The 24,550-nt window shown below is 34.0% G+C and overlaps 1 protein-coding gene across 1 annotated transcript in view; it reads right to left on the bottom strand.

Moving 5' to 3' along the window:
- CYLC2 (cylicin 2) overlaps positions 1-20,852 on the bottom strand; it is a 22,324-nt gene extending 1,472 nt beyond the window's left edge. Inside the window, exons 1-4 of the mRNA XM_059410119.1 lie at positions 20,791-20,852; positions 3,891-3,931; positions 2,286-2,407; positions 16-628 (exon numbers count right to left, since the gene is read on the bottom strand). Coding sequence (XP_059266102.1) covers positions 16-628; positions 2,286-2,407; positions 3,891-3,931; positions 20,791-20,852 — 838 coding nt within the window. The remainder of the gene's footprint in view (positions 1-15; positions 629-2,285; positions 2,408-3,890; positions 3,932-20,790) is intronic.
- Between the last annotated feature and the right edge of the window lie 3,698 nt (positions 20,853-24,550).

The following is a 24,550-nucleotide window of genomic DNA, read 5'->3' on the forward strand; positions in this document are numbered from 1 at the left end:
CTTCAGATTCTGTACCTGACTCCTTGTCCTTCTTTGAGGCTTTCTTCTCTTTCTTGACATCTTTCTGTTCTGCTTCAGATTCTGTACCTGACTCCTTGTCCTTCTTTGAGACTTTCTTCTCTTTCTTGACATCTTTCTTTCCATCTTCAGATTCTGTACCTGACTCCTTGTCCTTCTTTGAGGCTTTCTTCTCTTTCTTGACATCTTTCTTTTCATCTTCAGATTCTGTACCTGACTCCTTACCCTCCTTTGAAGCTTTTCTTTCTTTTTTGGCATCTGTTTTTGCAACATCTTTTTCATCTCTAGTTCCTGTTTCTATATCTTTATCTTTCTTTGACTCTTTCTTAGTTATTTTTGGCTCCTTTAAAACTGTGGGTTCTGTTTCTGACTCTGATATGTCCTTTGTGTCTTCTTGCTTGTCTTCTTTACCTTTCTTAGGTGTTTCTGGATATATAGGTTTTTCTGCATCTGTTACCTTAGTATCTTCTTTTGGCTGATGGGTTGGTTTATATGGACGCTGCCTCCTGGCAGCTAAATATTCAGATGGTCTCTCAGAAATTCTCATTAAAGAACTGTGCATCCATAACGGTCGCTTAGAAACTTCTTTTATTTTTTCTGAATCATATATCTGGAATATTGGTTAGAATAAGAATGAACAATTTGTATGTTACACAGCTTTTATTACCACATACCAAATGCATTTTAACTTCAACCATTAAAAGATTTTAGATTTTGATAAATAGTGGATAAATTGTAGATGTCATAGTTTACTCTGCTTTTCCAATTTCATTCTTTTTTGGACTAATGGGTAGTCATGTCTCATTGTGGGCCCATTTCAATATAGAGGATCTTCATAATTCCCTCAAGCCATTATGTTAAAATTGATAGTGAGGACTAACTAATGACATATCAGAATCTTTCTTCACAATCAGAAAAGGCTTTCCACCCACCTTGGTGTTCTCAAAAATTCTTAGAATATCTGCCCCTGCCCCCCCAAAAAAATATCTGGCCCACTTTCCATTCCTAGGCTAACTCAGAAACTAAGTGTAATAGTTTCCTGTTCCGGCATGTCCTGGTCTCTATTATCACATTCAAGGTCTCTGGAATTTGAAATGCTACCTGTAGTTAAAAGAAAAACCTGAAATTCTGACTAAGCAAAATATAAATTGAGTATTATCAGATAGGAAGCTACAATAATAAAAGCTGTAACATTTGATGCACATAACTTTGTGCAGAATGGTGCATTTTTTTTCAACTTCTAACCAAGTGCTTGCAAAATCTCAAGGGCAAAAGTAACAAACTTTGGAAGTGATGTTAACAAACAATGGAAAAATAAATTGAATAAAGAAAGAAAGGAAAAACAAAGAATGTGAAATGACAGAATAAGCTACGATCACTACTAATTGTAAACATTCCCTAAAATAAGCAAGAGTTGATGATAGTCTTATATTGTGAAACTTTTTAAAAAAACTTCTCATATCCCATGATGACTCTAGAAACATTGAGAAATACTTCTAATATTCAGAATCCTGAATGATATATTACATAAAATGAGGAAGTATTAAAACATTATCAAGATATAATATAATCCCATGACTCTAATGAGGGAGTTTCCCCAGCTGGAGGGTATATTTTCTGAATGTTCATACTAACTGTAACATTAGGATCTCCAGAATTTTGTGCTTCTTGGACACATATTTTCTATATTGTGGTGTTACTAAAGAAATATGAAATAAGGGGACAAGGTTTATACGATGAAATGCAAATAAAAATATCTACTTCCTTCATGTATTGAATTTGAATTACCTTTAACTGTGCTCTCCAATATGGTATTTAAAAGCCACAATTGAATTGAATTGAACTGAGATATAAAATTCAATTCCTCAGTTGCACTAGCCCTATTTTATTTTATCTTTTTAAGATTTTATTTATTTGACAGAGAGAGAGAAATCACAAGTAGGCAGAAATCACAAGAGAGGCAGGCAGAGAAAGAGAGAGAAGAAGCCTCCATGCTGAGCAGAGAGCCCAGTGCAGGGCTAGATCTCAGGACCCTGAGATCATGACCTGAGCTAAGGGGAGAGGCTTAACCTACTGAGCCACCCAGGCACTCCAACACTAGCCTCATTTTAAATGTCCAATAGCCACATTGGAATATAAAGCCATAAAATACTTCTATCATCACAGAAATCCCATTGATCAGTGCTGATCTATAGCACATAACAGCTATAAAATGTGATTTCACAGGTTTAGCACTAGTAGAATTACATGATCCTTCCAATACTCACAGGAACTGCATTGTCTCGTAGTTGGGATGGTTTTGATCTTCTTTTTTTTCCTGGCCTTGGTGGTTTGGGAAATCTCAGGGCAAAGTGTTGCTGATTCCATGATTTTTTGCTTAATTCACTGACTAAAATAAGAAGACATTAAATGTTCTTGAGTAAATAAAATTTCATCAGAACTAAAGTGACAGTAAGATAATAGATTTCATGAATGAACAAATGATACAAATTATGGCTTCATTCATTTAGTTATGTTTGAAATTCTCTATCAATATATTAAAATAAAAATTTATTTTCTATTTTGATCAGTTTTATAGAAAACTATATAATTATTGTGAAACTAATATGGTCTGTAACATAAATGCAAAAAAGTTCTTTACTGTTTTTTTCTTTTCAGCATAACAGAATTCATTGTTTTTGCACCACAAGCAGTGCTCCATGGAATACGTGCCCTCTTTTAATCTTCTATCTCTCCCAGTCTAGATTTTTGCTTTAGATCCCTTTTGGTTAGAATACAGTTTTTTTGAAATCAGAAAACATGATAACTACACTTCAGTAGCCTCGAAAATACTTAGCACAGACAGTACTTGTTTTAAAATATTCAATAAATATATGATTGATTCTAAATGTTACTGATTAAGCTTCCTTTAGCAATTTTCCAAGGTATAGGAGCAAATGCTATACACATAGAAACTTCACTGTTGTTATAAGTGGCATATTAATGAAGTAAACTATAAATACAGTGTACCTATAGAATTGGGACTGTGAGGGAAAAGTTTCCTGGAAACTATAAGGAAATGGTTAAAAATAAAATAGTTAAAAGATGTTTGGGGTACCAATGCGAGTGAGAGAGATTTTTCATTTCACTTAAACATGTGCAGTATAATACTTCATGTAAGAGATAATATCCTTTCTTGTGTATCTCCTAAAAACAGGATCAATGAGAACATATACAGAATGAAAGGCATGTTTAAGCTCAATATACGAGGGAAAATTGTTGGGTATATGAATTCCTTCAACATCAAATTGGTGAATTTTTATAAGGAAGATATATCTGTCATGAATGTAGTGGAAGTCATTGCAGACATGGGTGAATTGTTTATCCAGTTTCTACACTACTTTTCAAATATAAGAGTATCTGATTATGTGATTTCTAACATGTATGATTTCTAACATAACAGCTTTATGTTGCTGAATATATTGCTTAAACTTTGTTGGATTCAAAAACAAAGTATCTTTAGAAAATGTTTGCCAAATCCATGAGAAAGTTGATTTTTAATGATATTCATGAGCTATTTACTGCTTTGTCACCTTGAATAGAGGATAATAATCATTTATCCTTGAAAGTAATCTTAATCTGGGTGGCTCAGTCAGTTAAATGGCTGCCTTCAGCTCAGGTCATGATCCCAGGGTTCTGGGATGGAGCCCCACATCAGGCCCCCTGCTCAGTAGAGCCCCTGCTTCTCCCTCTCCCTCTGCCTGCCACTCGGCCTACTTATGCTCCCTCTTTCTAGCTCTCTGTCAAATAAATAAAGAAAATCTTAAAAACAAAAGTAATACTAATCCTAAAATTAATCATATTTCAAAAATAAATATTGATTTTTTTCTTACCTGGAATGTAGTTATCATATGTTCCAAAGTTTATTTTTTGGCTATTAAAATAAGAGGGAAATGTTTTAATTAATTTACATACAATCACTGTATTTAATGATCATTATTATAATGATCAAGTGTAAGCACTTGCCATCACCAACTAGAGTAATATTTTGAATTTTCAGATCTCTACTACTATGTAAGATTACTTGATCCTAGAAAAAACAGATGAGTAAATGTGTGGTTTTAGCACAAACTTCAACATAACTAAAATAGATAGAAACATTTAAAAATTATCAAATTGCCATATGTGAAATAAAGATTTTTTTTTAATTGTGAATTCATAGTTGAATTATTTTTCTCTATCTCATGTTCCAAATTTTCTTGCAATTGAATTTTGGCAAAGACATCACTTTAAAAGCATTGTTTAAGCAAAATGAGATTCTCAAAATATTCTCAAATTTAAGCAAAGCCAGATCATTCAATGGCATACCTTTATGTCTGTAAACAAATGTGTGTGTTGTGTATGTGTCTATGTCTGTCATTGTGCACCATAAGTGTTGATACAGATTCTAATTTTTTTAAAATTTTTGTTCTCTAGGAATGCTGAGAAATAAAACTATGTTGTAAGGTATTTTTCATTTAAAAGTTTCTATTTGCTTTACTACTATGCAAACTTGTTTATTTTCACAAACATGAATTTTAAAATCTCATTTTATTGATTTGTAATGGAAACATATATTAAGATCTGATAGAGAAGTATTATTTTACAACATCCCATTATATTACAGAAATAAAGCCCTATTGATCACATGTGAGTTTTGGGCTTACACACACAGAAACACACATGCTCACATAGTATTTTACTTATTTTGACATTATGTAAGTATTAAGAAAGAAGTACATTGTAGAATCTAAACAAACAAACAAAATCCAAGCAAATAAAAAGCAGAACCAGATCCAGGAACAGAGAGAAGTGATGATTGCTGGGGGTGGGGGGGTGGGGTGTAGTGAAGGGGTGTAGAAGATAGAAGTTTTCAGTTATAGAATGACTAAAGCATGAGAATAAAAGACACAGCATAGGGAATATAGGCAATGACACTGTAATAGTGTATGTTGACAAATGGTAGGTACACTTGTGATGAGTATAGCATAATATATAAAGAAGCCTAATTGTTATGTTGTTCACCTGAAATTAATATAACATTGTCAACTATACTAAAATTGAAAAAAAAATTGAGGAATAAAGTACATTAAAATACATACCCTGATATCTTTATTTAGGCTCTATTTCTCAACACAATACTTGACACATTTTTGTCACTCTGTAAAAATTTAAATGATTTTGATGCACCTGGGTGGCATAGTCAGTTTGGCCTCCTGACTCTTGGTTTTAGCTAAGGTTGTGATCTCATGGTCATGGGATCCAGCCCCACATGGGGCTTCATGCTCAGTGGAGAGTCTGCCTAGGACTCTCTCTCGCTCTTCCTCTCCCTCTCCCCCTGACCCCTTGACCTCTCCTCAAATAAATAAATCTTTTAAAAAATGGTAGCGTCTGGATGGCTTAGTTGGTTGAGCATCTGGCTTTTGATTTTGGCTGGAGTCATGATCTTGGGGTCTTGGCATTGAGCCCTGCTTTGGGATTCTGGCTTATGCTCTCTCTCTCTCTCAAATGAAGAAATCTTTTTAAAAAATTAAGTGATTTTAATTGAATAAAATTTGGGATATATTAACCAAAATGTTGTCTAGTCCAGTGGTTTTAAAAATTTTGTAAGAACTCCAATTAGTTAACATATAGTATAATATTAATTTCATGTGTATAATATGATTCCACACTTCCATACAACACCCAGTACTCATTGTAAGTACCCTCCTTAATCCCCATAACTTATTTAACCCATTACCCCACCCATCTCACCTCTGGTAACCATTAATTTGTTCTGTTTTGTCTGTTTTCTTGGTTTGCCTCTCTCTTTCTCACTTTGCTTTTTTTTTCTTAAAATCCACATATGACTGAAATCATATGGTATTTTTCATTCTCTGAATGACTCCTTTCACCTAAGCATAATATTTTCTAGCTCCATTCACACAGTTGTTGTTTTTTAATTGAGAGCATGCATTAAAAATTACTTGCCTTACCATATCTAAATCTCTAGGTTTGGATCTAGCCAATATACATTTATAAACTCCTAAAAAGTTTTTGATGTGCAATCATGGTTATGAACATCTCTGTTTTAAATACTCTGAAAGAGAAAATATTTCAAGTTCATGAAGCAATATTATTAAATTTGAGATTTAAAACATTATACATAGGCCAGATCCATTAATTCCTTATATAATCCCTAGGTCATGTTCTTTAATCACCAAACAATTGAATTAGAAATCAAAACCAAAATTATATAGAAAATACCCAAATTTAAAAAAAAAAATAGTTCTTTCTAAATAACCAGCAGTCAAACAAAATCACAACTCATAAAAAAGAAGCAACTAAATAATAACATAGAATCAAAAATTACAGAATACTGCAATAAGTTCAGAGGAGAACTTAATAGATTTAATGTCTTACATTAAAAATTTTAAAATTGTTTTTCTTTAAAGATTTTATTTAATTGAGAGAAAGAAAGAGGATGAGCTGGGGGTAGAGGTAGAGAGGGAGAAACACACTCCCCACTAAATATGGAGTGCAACATGGGGCTTGATTCCAGGACCCCCATATCATGACCTGTGCTAAGGGCAGATACATAACTAACTGAGCCCCCCCCCCCCTGCCCCTAAAACAGTGTTTTTTGTTTGTCTTTTCAGATTTTATTTATTTGACAGATAGATAGTAAGCATAAGCAGGGGGAGTGAGAGAGGGAGAATCAGGCTTCCCTGTGAGCAGGGAGCAGGATGTGGGAGTGGATCACAGGATTCTGTGATCGTGACCTGAGCCAGAGACAGCTGCTTAACCAACTGAACCACCCAGATGCCCCTAAAACAGTGTTTTAAATCCTTGCTTTAAAATCAGGAAAATATCAAAATAAATTCAAAGTTAGAATAAACAATAAATCTTTAAGACAGAATCAAAGTGAAAAAAATTAGAGTAAAAAAATCCCTAATTTGATTTTTGTAAAGATTTTTAAAATTTATTAACTCCTAGTAGAACTGATAAAGAGAAAACACAAATTACCAATATCAGGACTGATGTAAGTTTTATAATTACATAGATTTTAAAGCATAATGGGGAATATTATTAATAATTTTATAACAATAAATTCAGCAACTTGAGTGAAATAGAGGAGTTCCATTGTAAAACTAATTTAGCAAAACAGACACATGATTAAATAATAAATATATGACTAGACTCATAATTATTAAATAAAATGAATCCATTATCAAAAATCTTCCCAGAAAGAAAAGAACAGACCCCAGCCAGTTTTACTGATAAATTATTAAAAGTTAAGGAAAATTAGTAAATCCACAAATTTTTCAGAAACGAGGAAGAAGAGAATGTTTCAACTCATTTCTGAGACCAATATAAATAATTCTGACACCAAAACTTCTTAAAGACATTACCAGAAATGAGTATGATAGACCAATACCTTGCATTAACACAGACACAAAAATTTTTTACCTTCCTAAGTAATCTTACTGAACAATGATATAAAATGGCAGACATCATGGTTATTGAGATTTACTTTGTGGAATGTAAGATTAGTTTAACATGTGTAAATCAACCCATGTAATACTGAAAATAACAAATAAAATTCATTTGATCATTTCAAGATGTACAGAAGAATTTTTGAAAAAATAACATTCATAATTACAAACTCTGAGAAAACTAGAGATAGAGGACATCTTCCTCAAATGGATAAAGTGTCTTCAAGCAATACTTGCTTCCTTTCATATAAAACAGAAGGAGATACCACATTGTTGAGAGTCCTTATACTTTGAATTTATTATACATTTTAAAATGTACCACAGATATAGTTAAAGGTAAAAGTAAGGACAGGTGTATTCTGTACTAAGATTATATTTTTTCAGATTAAGAAAAAAAAATGGCGGTTACTTGTTTACTCCTTTAAAGGAAAAAAACAAAAACAAAAACAAAACAAAAAACCCCACACACCTTGTCCAGTAGTAATATAAAAATAGATTTTTGTCCTAAAAAAAAGTCCCTGATGTCTCCCTACATTATGATCTCAAATGTTTATTTAGGAAAACCTAAACCCAGCACCCTTTCTACATCATGAATACATGACATTCCACAATGTTAAGGGGTACCTTTTTTACTTAAAGCTCACTCATATATGGAATCTAAAACACAATGCAGAATCAGACCTATAAATACAGAGCACAAACTGATATGTCAGATGGGAGGAGGATTGAATGGATGGGCAAAATGAGTGAAGGGGAGTGAGACATACAGGCTTCCAGTTAAGGAATAAATAAGTCATGAAATGAAAGGTACAGCATAGAAAATATTGTCAGTGATGCTATAATACTATTCATTTTATAGTGACACATAGCAGCTATACTTGTTGGTGGCAAAGCTCAGTGTATAAACTTGCCCAATCATAATGCTGTACACCTGAAACTATGTCAACTATGCTCAGATAAAAACAGTTTTTAAAAGAATAAAAAAGAATCCTGAGTTTAAAAATAAAAGGCTCAGAGATACTGATATTGATATGGAAATATTAGGATGTGTGCACTGCTCCTGAAGACAGATTCTGTGGCATCTGTTTTCCATTTCACCTTGGTTAAGATGAAGTATTAGTTATTTTATGTGTGTGTGTGTGTGTGTGTGTGTGTGTGTATCCAGAGACCTTAATTCAGAAACCAGTTATATCAAAAAAGAACAACCTAGGGTGCCTGGGTGGTGGTTAAAGCCTCTGCCTTCAGCTCAGGTCATGATCCCAAGGTCCTGGGATCGAGCCCCACATTGGGCTCTCTGGTCAGCAGGGAGCCTGCTTCCTCCTCTCTCACTCTCTGCCAGCCTCTCTGCCTACTTGTGATCTTGCTCTCTGTCAAATAAATAAATAAAATCTTAAAAAAAAAAAAAAACCTTCAAATTGTCAAGATGGCAGAGAAGTAGCAGGTTGAGATGACATTAGGTAGCAGGAGATCAGCTAGACAGTTTATCAAACCATTCCGAACACCTACAAATCCAACAGGACCTTGCACTGAGGAGTGGAGCCCCAATCCCTCCAGTCCTCCGGGCCAAAAATTGGGAGGCTGCCATTTTAATTCCCATCCTCCAAAACTCTACAGAAAGCATTCAGGGAGCAGAAGCTCCTGAGAGCGAACCAGAGCAGATTACTTAGCCCAGCCCCTGGCAAGGATGGTGCAATTCTGCCTTGGGCAAAGGCACTTGAGAATCATTACAACAGGGCCCTCCCCTGGCAGATCAGAAAGAAATCCAGCCAAGGTCAAGCTCTCTTATCAAGGAGAACAGCAGAATTCCAGAGGAGGAGGAAGCAAAGCATGGAATTCATGGCTTTCACCCCATGATTCTTTAGACTGCAAAGTTAATTTTTTAAATTTTATTTTTTATCTAATTTTTTAAACTTTTCCCTCTTTTAACGTTTTTTAATGAGTTTATCTTAACAATACCTTCCATTAAAAAAAATCTTTTTGAGCCTTTATTATTATATTTATCCTTCATTGTATCTAACTTTATTTTTTGTATATACATAGGGTTTTTTCTTCTAAAAAATTTTGGGATACAACTTCTAATCAAAATATACCCTAAATCTACCACAGGGCTTTGTTCTAGAATTCCAGAAGAAGTAGAAAGAGAGAAGGGAGCAGAAGGTATATTGGAGCAAATTGTTGTAGAGAATTTCCCTAATATGGCAAAGGGAACAAGCATCAAAATTCAGGAGGCACAGAGACCCCCCCTCAAAATCAATATGAATAGGTCCATACCCCACCATCTAATAGTAAAACTTGCAAGTCTTAATGACAAAGAGAAAATCCTGAAAGCAGCCTGAGATAAGAAGTCTGTAACATATAATGGCAAAAATATTAAATTGGTAGCAGACTTATCCTCAGAGACCTGGCAGGCAGAAAGAACTGGCATGATATATTCAGAGCAGTAAATGAGAAAACTATGCTGCCAAGAATACTATATCCAGCTAGGCTATCATTGAAAATAGAAGGAGAAATAAAAAGCTTCCAGGACAAACAGAAACTGAAAGAATTCGTAAATACCAAACCAGCTCTACTGGAAATATTGAAAGGGGTCCTCTAAGCAAAGAGAGAGCCTAGAAGTAGTAGACCAGAAAGGAACAGAGACAATATACAGTAACAGTCACCTTACAGGCAATACAATGGCACTAAATTCATCTCTTTCATTAGTTACCCTGAATGTAAGTGGGCTAAATGCCCCAATCAAAAGACACAGGGTATCAGAACAGGAAAAACAAAAACAAAACAAAACAAAACCCATAAATATGCTATCTACAATAAACTCATTTTAGACCCAAATACACCTCCAGAATTAAAGTGATGGGGTGGAAAACAATTTACCATGCTAATGGACATTAGAAGAAAGCTGGGGTGGCAATCCTTATATCAGAACAATTAGATTTTAAGCCAAAGGCTATAATAAGAGATGAGGAAGGACACTCTATCATAATCAAAGGGTCTGTCCAACAAGAAGATAGAACAATTTTAAATATCTATGCCCTTAACGTAGGAGAAGCCTACTATATAAACCAATAATAACAAAATCAAAGAATCACATCGACAATAATACAATAATAGTAGGGGACTTGAACACTCCCCTCACTGAAATGGACAGATCATCCAAGCAAAACATCAACAAGGAAATAAAGGCCTTATGACACACTGGACCAGATGAACAATACAGATATATACAGAACATTCCATCCAAAAGCAACAGAATACACAGTCTTTCTAGTGCACAGGGAACATTCTCTAGAATAGATCGCATCTGGGGTCACAAATCAGGTCTCAACTGGTACCAAAAAATTGGGATCATTCCCTGCTTATTTTCAGACCACAGTGCTCTGAAACTAGAACTCAATCACAAGAGGAAATTTGGAAAGAACCCAAATACATGGAGATTAAAGAGCATCCCTGTAAAGAATGAATGGGTCAACCAGGAAATTAAAGAATTGAAAAAATTCATGGAAAAAAATGATAATGAAAACACAATGGTTCAAAATCTGTGGGACACAACAAAGGCAATCCTGAAAGGAAAATATATAGCAGTACAAGCCTTTCTCAAGAAACAAGAAAGGTCTCAAATACACAACCTAACTCTACACCTAAAGGAACTGAGGAAAGAACAAAAAGAAAGGCTAAACCCAACAGGAGAAGAGAAATAATAAAGACCAGAACAGAAATCAATGAAATAGAGACCAAGACAACCTTTTTAACTTTTTGCAGATTTTTTTCTTTTTTTTTTTAATTTTAAAGATTTTATTCATTTATTTGATAGAGAGAGATCACAAGTAGGCAGAGAGGGAGGCAGAGGTAGAGGGGGAAGCAGGCTCCCTGCTGAGCAGAGAGCCCTATGTGATGTGGGGCTGGATCCCAAAACCCTGAGACCATGACCTGAGCTGAAGGCAGAGGCTTAACTCACTGAGCCACCCAGACGCCCCTTTCTTTTCAAATAATTAAATTAGACAATATTCTCAAAAGAAAAACAAATAATAAAGGATGCTGATGATGTGTTTTTGTTTTTGTTTTTGTTGTTATTTTTAATGAGAAACTTCAAAAATTGTATCTAAATGTATCCTGATCTAGAAAATCTCTTGACTGTCCTGGAGAGGTAAAGGGAGAGATGCTCTCACCAGCAGAACCAGATTTAGGTGAAAGAGTGGCAAAATGCTATTTATTTCTAAAGGTTAAATGTATTGGATTACTTATGACATGTAAATTTACATAGGGAGTGAGGACTAGAGTATTCAGATCATGGCTATTTTGGGGTCCTATAAACCCTTTTCAGTGAAAATTCAAGAGAACTAAACATTTATCAGTAACCCTGATTTAAACAACCTTAAGAAACACAGAAATTTTCAACCACACCATTGGGTTATATTGTACTAGTTTCCAGTCAATCCATGCTGCCCTTCCTCCACAAAAGGCTGTTAAGTTACTACAGACAGCCTTGCCTATGCTTGAAATTCATAAAAATTACATCATACAGTATGTGTTTTTGTGTTTCTGGATTTTTTCAATGTATTTTTTATTCATCCATGTTATATATATATGAATATTTCATTCCTTTAGATTGCAGAACAGTATTCCATTACATGATATACCCCACTCTGAATTTTTCCATCCTCCTGTGGGTGGACATTTGAGTTACTTCAATTTTGGCTTATTGTGAATAAAGCTGCTATACATATTTTGTCCAAGTCTTTTTATGAAATTCTCTTGGTTAAGCTATAGTGGAAAGGCTGAATCATACATGTAACATGTGTATGTTCAACTTTATTTTAAAAAATATCAAGTGTTATTCCAAAGTGGTTGTACCGTTTTATACCCACCACCAATGCTGAACTGATCAGATGCCCCACACTGTTGCTGACTGTTGGTATCATTAATCTTTACTTTTAGCTGTTCTAGTAGGTACTCGTTATCCAAAGGATATCTTTGGATCAGAGGATATATATTTATTACATATAATAAAAATATCTATATCTATATATTTATATATATAAGTTTATACGTATAAACACCTTATTACACACTGTCATTGGTCTGAATAGTTTATACGTATAAACTTATATATATAAACTTTCCTATGGGGCACATGAATGGCTCAGTCACTTAAGCCTCTGCCTTCAGCTCAGGTCATGATCCCAGGGTCTTGAGATGGAGACCCACAGAGGCAATCATTGGGCTCTCTGCTCAACAGAGCCTACTTCTCCTTCTCCCACTCCTCCTGCTTGTGTTCTCTGTCTGTCAAATAAATAAATAAAATCTAAGGAAGGAAAAGAAAAAAAAACTTTCCTTGAAAAATTCCCTGAGGAAAATTTTTAGTTTTCTTATATATGTCTTGCATATATTTTCATAAACTTATTTCTAAAGGTTTTTTGTTATTGAAATTTGTACTATTTTCTTAAACTTATATTTTCTAATTTTTCCTTTCTAATTATTTTCTAATTTTTCCATTTATAGAAATTAAACAATTAACATTTTAAAAACATTCCACAATTAAGTTTGATTTTAATAGTAAAATGGCTACAGATAATCATTATGTGTGAGTATCACAGGATATCCTGCCAGTTGATTTTGGATTTGGGGATTCTACATCAGCTAAATGGCAATTAAAACCATAAAATTCTTATGTACTTTATGTATAAATATATCTTACAGAAGTACAAGTATAAGTAAATATTAAAGAAGATTTTCCAGGGACTGACTGGGGCCTGAGTCACTCTTATATTTGCTGTAGAGGTCTCTTTTTTTTAAGGCAAAGGTCAATTGCCTTATGGGTCTCTTTTTTAAAGCAAAGGTCAACTGCCTTAAGGTGAGATTTCCTGTCTCTTTCTAGCATTTTCTAGAGCAGTGTTTCTCAACCTGCGCTTATTATGAATCCCTTACCCCAGTTCATTTGCAATGCCTGAGGTATTTTTACCTCACACACAAGTGCTGATAGTGGCATCTAGGGTATAGAAGGCAGGGATGCTGCTGACTACTTACAAGGACCTCCCTACCCTCTCCCCATTCCTCAAAACAGTAAGGAGTTATTCTTCCTAAAATGTCAGTAGTGCTAGGGCTCATAAACTTTATTCTATATGAAGGTGAATTCCTAGGCAAGATGATAAGAGAGGACCTAATTAATGCAACTCAAGGAAAAAAAAAAGGGCAGTGAATCTGTGATCCAGAAGCTAATACTGGAAGTTTAAAAAGTTTAGATTTTGAGATAACCCAGTCTTTGTGAAAACCTCTCCTATTTCCTTCAGAAACCTTAGATTCACCATTAGAAATGGAAGAATTGAGTTGATTGACACAACCTGAGTAGGAGGAAAAGGCAAGAAAAAGTGAAGCACTCAAATGGAGTTGCTGAGATTTGGATGAACAAGAGTATTAAAGAACAGTAAGTGAAGAGAGGGAAAACTGAACTCAAAAAGGAGTATTTTCTTTATCACCTATAAATTGATAGCCATGACATAGAAATTTAAGTCTAAAATTAAGGTCCTGTCATAGCATTCAGAGGAAAAACAAAGTAGGAAATAATTTCTGCATCTCAGATTCTCTGTTAAGTGAACTGGAAGTGGCCACTTGAATCCAGTTAAATATGAGAATTTGTTATTAAGGAATTTTTTGTGTGTTTGAGGCCATTTGATTATGAATTTAACCATAGTTTCCTTCTATGATAAAATGAGAGTTTTAGAATTATGCCAGGAAACAACATAAAGAAATAGTCACAAAACCAAAAATATGTTTTTAACTCTTGAAGTTCTTGGAAATCTGTGCAGTGCTCATGATAATAGTAATGCCATCAATATTTTATTGTGCTTAAACATTTTAAAGTAATTAGTATACAATGTAATTCTGTCATGCTATATGCCAGAGTGCAGATTGTTTTGTAATTATCAGCAAGTCCCTCAGCCTTTAATCATTACAAATGCATTGAATCCTTTCACTGGTGATTGTCTATTAAAGTACTGATTGCATTGTAATGAAGTAAGCACCAGTGCCTATTAAAGGCCATTTTGTTTAGTTTGAAGGTTTGTGTTTTTCCTTTAAAAGTATTGTCCAAGGGAAAACCAGTTACAGTTTCCCTTTATTTCACAGTTCTATGCCTTCACCTTTATTCTAAGCCTACATAGTAAAAAAGGCTTATATAATTGAAGGTCTTCTTTCCCTGTATCATTTCAACACAACATAAATTATGCATAAGGAAACTACTATCATCAAACTTCCCTTGTCTGGATAATCTACTTTTCATTGCAAAGTACTTTTGCAAAACTCAGTATTTCTCAAGAATAAATTATTACCGAAGTTTTAACACCCTTGACCCATGCTCTCTAAAGGTCAGTAGACTCCTCAGTCACTGTGACATTTAAAAAAAAAAAAAAATTCCATAAGTTTCCAAATGGCCTCTAAGGAAGTGGTAGTTCCCCTGAATGAGAACTATGAGTTATTTTCTTCTGTTTTAGAAAATACAGTATGCTAAAAATGAATGAAGAATCACTTTGAAAAAGCCTTATCCAAAGCTATGTTTGTATTTTACTGAAATGAATGAACTAGTTAATTTTTATATCAAAACAACCTCTGTAATGGCTTGAGAATGTATGTGTCTGCTAAATACATACTCTTGTTTATAATGAATAATAATAATATAGCAAGCATCTCTTTACTCTAAAGAGGGTAAATACAGGGCTAACTATAACATTTCAGTTATTTTAAAAACATCAAATTTCACAAGAGGACTTACAATCTTGGTACAGACATTTCCCCCACCTATGATTTGCCAGGACTTAAGCCCTGTAAGTTCAAATTAATGATGTTGAGAAGTGACATCATAAAGAGGCCAAGAATACTGGGAGTTAAAGGGGAAAACAGGAGGAATCACTTTATTTTATGTTCTCTAATATTCAGTCTAAGACTTGTGTTTTCTTTCCCTCATTATTACTGACAAAATACAAATGGTGGGTTAAAAATAACAGTTGATTTTACATCTTAATAAAAAACTTGTTGAATTTTTCATGTAATCTATTGACTGGTATAACAAAAAGATGAAGCTAAGCATCTGTTAAGTAATCTGATATTCATGTGTCTGTTAAAGTCTCTGTGTAACTTTGTGCCTTTTACCTTTTCCCATCTTAAGTACGAGTTGCTCATAGATAACAACATTTTAAAGAAAACTAGGTGCTTATTAAAATTATCAACTTACTGATGGATCTGAGATAATTTTTACTACACCGACCCATTCCATCCCACTAATAGATGAATGGAAATACAGCAATATTTGAAAATATTGTCATTATCGAGCTCCTTTTGGGAATTTCAGCTGATTTTTTCCCTTAAGGCATAATTTTATTAAACTTCACCTCCTGTAGATCAGCTACAAAAATCTCAGCAGTTTTAACTCAGTGAAAGTTTTTATCTCATATCTCAGACCATAGTAAGTTATAGAGTGGTTGGGTAGGAAGTTTCCTTAAGATGATTTTGTAATTCAGGTTTCTCTGATTTAATTGCTTCATTATCCACTGACTTAACACTATTAATGCTGATGTTTACTTGCAAAGTGATGTCTTAGCAAATAACATATGATTTCTAAATCCACAATATTTTGTTTAATATTTTATAATATACACCTCATTTATGAAAGTATATGTACACAAAGCCTTTCTTCTGTCAGCATGTAGTAAGATCCAAATCATGACTGGGCAGCCAGCCATGCTTGCCTTCTGCACGGTGATTTCTTGAGTTAATCTCTCAGTGTCATTTTAAGTATGCGTAATCTATTAAGATCTCAGAGAGCTAATGATCTTTTTATAATAAACTTGCATTAGTTTTCTTTGCTATATAACAAATTACCACAAACTTGGTGTTATAAAACAAAACACATTTATAATCTCATAATTTTGTATCTCAGAAATCTCAGGCAAGTTCATTTGGTTCCTTAGCTCAATATCTCATAGGCTGAAATCCATTTGTTGACTGTTCTTTTTACCTGGAGGCTCTGAAAAAGAATCTGTTTCTAAGCAACATTTCAGTTGGCAGAATTCAGTTCCTCATGGCTGCAGTGGTGTTTGTTGTCACTGTCAACTATAGGCTCCTTTTTGCTCCTAGAAGCTGCCAACATTCCTTCTCACATGACACCCTCCATCTTCAAACCAGCGATGTTTCAAGTCCTTCTCATATTTCACATATTTGTTCTTTTTCTGTCTTCCTCCACTGCTACCAGATAAGGAAAGTTTTTTTCTTCTAAAAAGCTCAAGTGGTTAGATTAGGCTTATGTAGATGTTCTCCATTTGAAGGTCACCTATTTCTCATAACATAGCATAACCATGGGAATGCTGTCTCTTCATATTCATGAATCCCACCTGTGCTCAAAAAGAAAGGCTTTTTGAGGGGTCAAAAAGGGGTCATTCTTCAAATTTTGCCTACCATGAAGCCAAAATTATACTAAAGCCTTACATTACTTGAGGATTATTAAAATATATTAGCCTTGTATGTATTTTTCTATGTTCTAAGATTTTGCCAATGTCTATTCAGCAGCAATGTGATTACATATAAACATTTTGTTTTTTTTAAAAAGGTCATTCAGCTGAGTAGGCATGTCCTCAAATACAATATTATACTTAGAAACTGTATTTTTGTTAAATAAAAATATAGAAGTATAAATATATATAATATATTTTAAGTGGTTTGCAGGTCACAAAATAATTTGTGTATATTAACTCGTTTATTTCTTAAAATAACAGTATAAAATAGGGTAGTCAGTCTTTGATATTCACAGCTATTTCCTAAAATTTTGTGATACATTACCAATTTAAAAGTATGGCATATAATTTTCTCCATAAAATAAATATATTTATATAATTGAAACAGATTTTTCAATTTATGATGGTTTATTTTTCAAGCTTATGATGTTTTCAAAGATTCACATATTATGTATGTATGAATACACATATGTGATTTGTGTATTTGTTAACTTATCTGTATCTATAATTTGACCATGTATTGTCAAATTATTTATTTCTCTCTGTGTTGCTTGAAAAGTTTAATATACATAACAATATACAATATACATATATCATACATGTTATATATGTATATATACAATATACATATACCATACCAAATGTAAAATTTAAATACAGTCTAAGTGGGGTGCCTGATGGCTCAGTTGGTTAAGCATCTCCCTTCAGCTCAGGTGATGATCTCAGGGTCCTGGGATTAAACCCCACATCAGGCTCCCTGATCAACAGGGAGTCAACTTGTCTTTCTCTCTCTCCCTCTGCCCCTCTCCCTGCTCATGTTCTCTCTCTCTCTCAAAAAAATAAAATCTTTTAAAAATAAACAAGTAAATAAATATAATCTAAGCTATTTTGTATAGTATAGTAGTTTGTCTCATTATTGTAAAAATTAATCATGAATTTGTGTAAATGTCTAAAATTTTGATTTTTTATTATTTTTAAATGTAACTAAAATCTTAGGTGAGCAGCATGATAAAATACAGTAAAATGAACAAATGTTTTAACAATGATCTAAGTTACAAATAGATTATTACTAGTAACCTGTGATCTATTCAGTTTGTTAACCTTTATGTCCTCCCCAAAGTGACCATTGTTATTATAACTATTATACTATTAATTTTGTCTATGTTTGAAACTCATATTAGTATATATTATGTATTTTCTTATATGTGACTTTCAATATAAATTATACTTTCATATTCATCTATATATAGTTACATGTATTTGCAATTTGTTCATAACTTCTCTGTATATATATATTTGTAGTATAATTATTTACAGTATATATAAATATTATATACATTGTTTATATATACTAAAATTGGTGAACACTTATTTTACCTCTAATTTTTAAACTATTTTAAATTATTTTGTTATGGGCAATGCTAGACATGATTGTGTATTTATGTTGATACCTAAAATTTACAAAATTATTTTGTGATAGGGTATGGTGATGCTCAACTTTAGACAATGTCAAACAATTTTCCAACATAACTATATCACTGTAAATTTATGAGAGCTCCTGTTCACCCACATCCTCACAACAGTGATTTTTATGAATTATTTTAATTTTAGTTCGTTTGAAGGTATGCAATGGTATATCACTGTTGCTTTAAATAGCATTTTCCTGATTATTAGTGATCAGGAACACTGGTGAAGGGGCAGGTCTAGGGAAAACAACAATAGCAACAACAACATATGACATGCCCAAGAAGAAAAATAAGAATTGTGACAAAATTTTCATTAAAAAATTATATAAGCCATAGGCTTATTTAAAGAAAAAGAAGATAAAATATACAACATATGGAAATGCTAATTAGAAGCTGCAATGACTATATTAACATTGTACAAAATAGGTGTCATTAAGAAATATAACCAAGGATTAATATAGCCAATATAACCCAAGGATAACTATCTAAGAAATATAACCAAGAACATTACATAAAGATATAAAAGAGTCCATTCATCAAGAAGACATAATATTCCTAAATATTATCTACCTAAAACATGAGTTTACAGTACATGAAACAAAGAAACTGGAAGGAGAAATAGATCTAGAGTTATAATTGGACACATTCTTTTCCTTTTTGAAAAAGAATCCCGTATAATTAACATAGAGTAATACATTAGTTTCAAGTGTGCAATATGGTGATTCAACAATTCTATACATTACTCAGTTCTCTTCATGATAGGTATACTTTTTTTTTGTTTTGTTTTAAATATTTTATTTACTTATTTGAGAAAGAAAGCATGAGCAGGGTGAGGCACAGAAGACTCCCTTGTGAGCACAGAGCCTGATGCAGGACTATATCCCTAGATCCTGAGATCATGACCTGAGCTGAAGTCAGACACTTACCCTATGTCTTTTGTTTGGAGAATTTAGTCCATTTACATTTAAAGTAATAGCTAGTAGGTAGTTATGTACTTATTACTATTTTGTTACTGGTTTTATGGTTGTTTTTATAGTTCTCTGTTCCATTCTCCTCTTGTTCTTTTACTACTGGCCTCCTTTGTGATATACTTGGATTCCTTTCTCTTTATATTTAGCCTATTCCTTACTTGTTTTTGATTTGTGATTATATATATCTTTTGCATTTAGTAGTATATATTAAGTAGAATATATTAGTGTGTGTGTGTGTGTATGGTTGCTTAAGTTTGAACCCATCCTAAAATACTAAATTTTTCCTCCCCCCCCCATTTTAGGTATATGAAATCATACTCTATATCCTTTTATTTTGTGAATCCCTTGACTTATTTTTACAGATATATTTAATTTTACTGTTTTTGTGTTTCCAACTTTTCTCACTCCTACTTCTACTCTTTCCTTTGTATTCAGAGTCCCCTTTAGCATTTATCATAAGGCTGGTTTAGTGGTGATGTATTCTTTCAGCTTTTTTCTGGGAAATTCTTTATCTTTCCTATTCTGAATGATAGCCTTGCTGGATAAACTATTCTTAGTCGTAGGTTATTTTTCTTTCAGCACTTGAATATATCATGCCACTTTCTTCTGATCTGTAAAGTTTCTGCTGAAAAATCCTCTGATAGACTTATAGGGATTCCCTTGTATATAACAGTTTTTTTTTCTCTTTCCTTTTTTTTTTTTTTTAAAGATTTTTTTATTTATTTTCTTGAAAGAGAGGGACAGAGAGTGAGAAAGAGAGCATGAGACAGGGAGAGGGTCAGAGGGAGAAGCAGACTCCCTGCTGAGCAGGGAGCCTGATGCGGGACTCGATCCTGGAACTCTAGGAACATGACCTGAGCTGAAGTCAGTCACTTAACCAACTGAGCCATGCAGGTGCCCTCTCTTGCCCTTAAAATTCTGTCTCTATTACTACTTTTTGCCATTTTAATTACTTGGTATCTTGGTGTAGACCTCCTTGGGTTGATTTTCTAGAGGGGGCTTTATGCCTACTGGGTTTCTGGTTCCTTTCCAGATTCAGGATTTCTTCAAAGGAATTTTCTGCCCCCCTTTCTCTCCTCCTTCTGGGATCCCCATAATGTGAATGTTATGCCTGATGATGTTTCTGAGTTTCCTTGATCTATTTTCTTTTTTTATTGTTCTTTATTCTCTTTCTTGCTCAGCTTGATTGCTTTCCATTACTCTGTCCTCTGGGTTGCTGATCCATTCTTCTGTTTCCTCTATCCATTATTTATTCCCTCTAGTGTATTTTTAATTTGTTAATTGAGTTCTTCATCTCTGATTGGTTCTTTTTTGTTTTCTGTCTCTATGTTGAGGGTCTCACCGAGGTCCTCCACTCTCAATTCCAGTGAGTATGACCATTATTTCAAATTCTTTATTAGGCATATTACTTCATTTAATTTACTCCTTTGCTGTGATTTTTGTACTTGTCTTTCATTTGAGACATATTCCTCTGTCTAGCTCTGTGTCTTTTTCTGTGTGTTAGGAATGTCAGCCACATGGCCTGATCTTGAAAGTAATTAATGTTATGGGATGCCTGGGTGGCTCAGTTGGTTAGGCATCTGCCTTTGGCTCAGGTCATCATCCCAGAGTCCTAGGATTGAGCCCACATTGGGCTCCTTGCTCTGCAGGGAGCCTACTTCTCTGTCTGCCTACTACTCTTCCTGCTTGTGCATACTGTCTCTCTTTTTCTCTGACAAATAAATAAATAAAACCTTTTAAAAAGAAGGAGAAGAAGAAGGAAGTAGTGGTTTTATGAATAAGAGATCCTGTAGTGCCTTGCAGTGCAATGTCCTGTGTTCACCAGAACCTGGTCTTTCATGAATGTCTGCTATGTGTGTGGCATGAACTCAGTTTGGGTTGAGCTGCATTTGCCTTCAGACCAGCTGTCTGCAGTAGCTCTCTTTGCCTGTTGTGGGCAGTGTTTGGGCACTATGTTGTTACTGGGCATCCCTGGGACTACCTTGGGCTTGTGTTGAATCAGACCAGGCATTTGCCAGAACTGAATTTGCCAGTGCTGAATTTCAGGACCTCTCCCTGTATTTCCCGGAGAAGCTTTGGTTGGTGGGCAAATCCTGTAGTCAGACAAGACAACTTAGGGGGTCCAGTGGAATTGGTGTGTGTGGTTATCTTCTCTACTTCTTGAAGTAGAAGTCAATTTGAGGTAGTTCTGACTTCTGTATGTGCTGCTTACACACTGCCACACTTGTGGTGCCACTTTGGATAAACTTTTACTGAAGGTGTGTTTGAAGGGCTTGGTCTGCAGAAGAGTGCAGAGGTGGGACACTTGATATTAGCAAGGTTTGTACTGGTTTGCTGTGTAAGGAGGCCTGGTTGGAGTGAGCACAGAAGTGTGTAGGGGCAGGGTATGCTGTTAGCAAGCTAGGCAGAGAGTGTTCACAGTATACAGATTCCCATTCACATCTGTGTAGTTAGGCTGGAGGCAGGCGAAGGAAATGATGACTGCCAGCATTTTTTTTTTTTTTTTTGAGAAGTCTCCCTAAGATCCCTTCCCCTCTAGCACATGCTCTAAGAAATAAATCTCCTGTACACCTGAAGTATTTTTCAAACTGCTGCTTCTATGCTATATCTCAGCAAAGCTATTTATTGTGCTGTCTCTTTAAGTTCATGTTCTCAGTTTCCCATTCTCCCCCAGAAATCAGCTCACTGATTTTTAAAATTTTTTGTGGTAAGCTCCAGTGATTATAAGAACTCAAGAAGTTAAGCCCCTCTGATTCTCAAAGCCAAATGTTATGGGGATTCAGTTTTCCAATGTGGGCCCCCTATATCTGGTGTACTTTGTGTAAGGTCTGGTCTCCCCTCTTCTCTGTGCCTTTGGCATCTCTTTCTGCTTCAGATAGTCCTGTGGGTCAGTTTGGCTCCTGCCTGGGTTTCTGCCTTCTTTGATGTGGTCTTTTCTCTATATCGAGCTATAGAAAGTCTGTTTTTGTAGTCTTCAGGTCATTTTCCAGATTATTTACACTGTTATGGGTGTTAGCTAGGTGAATCTAAGGGACAAGTTGAACCTAGGATCCTCCTGTTCTTCTCTCTTTACTATCACACTTTACTCCTCTTAAGAATCAATAGAAAAAATAAAAAACACCAAGAATATAAAATACTGAAAGAACTATCAACCAATATGTACTCATTTACATTTAAAATAGTCCAACAATAGGAGAATATTTATTCTTTTCAAGTTTTTAGGTAAATATATACAGCTTTCTCCAATATAGAGCATATTATGAACCAAAAAAGAAATCTTGAAAATTTACATCTTACAAAGTATGTACATGGACCATAATGGAATTAAACTAGAAAATGAGAAGATAGCTGGAAAGTCTCCAACTATTTGGAAATTAAACAAAATTCTTCTAATAATGCAGGGATCAAGAGGAAGTTAAGTGAATTTACAAGTTTGCTTAACCTTTTATTTTAAGTAATTTTGTAATTTCCAATAAATGGTAAAATGATACAGATTTCCCTGTCACATTCATCCAAATTCTCCTAATGTTAACACTTTACATCATAACCAAAACTTATGGTAACATCATATATAACCAGCAAAACTGAAATTAGTAAAATTAATATTGCTACAATACTATTAAATTAACTGTCAATTTTATTCAGATTTACCACTCTTTTCAGAAATGTTTTTCTGTTCAAGGACAAGCCCAGGATTTTACAGTGCATTTAATTGTCATGGCACCTTCTCCAAATCTGTGGGGTTTCTCTACCATTTCTTGACTTTCATGACTTTGGCACTTCTGAAGTGTCCTGTTCTATTATTTTATAAATTCTCCACAATGTGTGCTTTTGGCATGCCCCATGCTTTTACTTGTGTATGTCCTTACTTTTTGCTCCCATATATTGCTCACCTGTATTTTTTCTTTCTCTAGCTCTAAAATCAAATACTTTCTCCAAGGATCCCTGGTTCTTTATGTTAGAAACCAAGCTATTAATAGCACCTTAGTGCCAGTTTCTGGTTTTAGGTATCTATTTATTTACTTTTGAAAATGTTCCATAGACATGTCAAATTCAAGAAGTTAAAACTCAAGAAAAAGTCTGCCACTTATCCAGAATATATTACTTCTTTCAATTTAAAATATTCTTTCTCAGAATCAAATTAAAACTTACTCATGCTTGAAAGAAATTTATTTTTTCAAAAAAAAAAGAAATTTATTTTTCCTATTTTTTATTGTGTATGTAAGTCTACATACAGTACATCATTAGTTTTTGATATAGTGTTCCATAGAAAGAAGTTTAAAAATACAAACATATACATTGGAATTTGTTCTTTTCCCCACTTCACAGAGACAACATAAGCTGTAGTTTATATCACAAAAATATGTGTTAAATTTATAATCAATAGATGTTTAAATTATGGTCTATGATTTATTCTACACAAAGACTGATTAAATTAAGATGATTTTATAAATATAGTTTTACATATTTGCTGGAATTATCATTAACTTGAAACCCATGCATGATTAAAATAAAATGAAAAGGGGTGCCGGGTGGTTCAGTGGGTTAAGCCTCTGCCTTCGGCTCAGGTCATGATCTCAGGGTCCTGAGGTGGAGCCCCACATTGGGCTTTCTCCTTAGCAGGGAGCCTACCCCTGCCCACCCCCCGCCTGCCTCTCTGCCTACTTGTGATCTCTCTCTCTGTCAAATAAATAAATAGAATCTTTATAAATAAGTAAAATGAGAACTGAATTGCTCAGTAAAAAGGATTGCGATAGGTTGGTTGAAAGCACATAGGAGCTAAGTTGAAAGAGCTTCCAACAGCAAAATCTGAATCAATTTGAACACAAAATAACATGTGTATTTGACTACAGTCCATGAAATTATGTCAATATCTGTGAGTTCATAAACAGTTGGACAAACATTGAGGGAGAGAAGAGAAACAACTCTTCCTTAGAAGAATTTATTCCAAGTAATAAATGCAGAAGCATTGAGAGACCTAGAAAATGTCATTAGAATATGACATGAATAATTAAGTCTGAATTAAAACACTAAATAGAAGAATCACCACAACAGAAAAATAGTCATATTGCATAAAAATAAGTAACTCAATCACATTGCAA

This window comes from Mustela nigripes, chromosome 9 (genome assembly GCF_022355385.1).
Source record: "Mustela nigripes isolate SB6536 chromosome 9, MUSNIG.SB6536, whole genome shotgun sequence".
NCBI lineage: Eukaryota > Metazoa > Chordata > Mammalia > Carnivora > Mustelidae > Mustela > Mustela nigripes.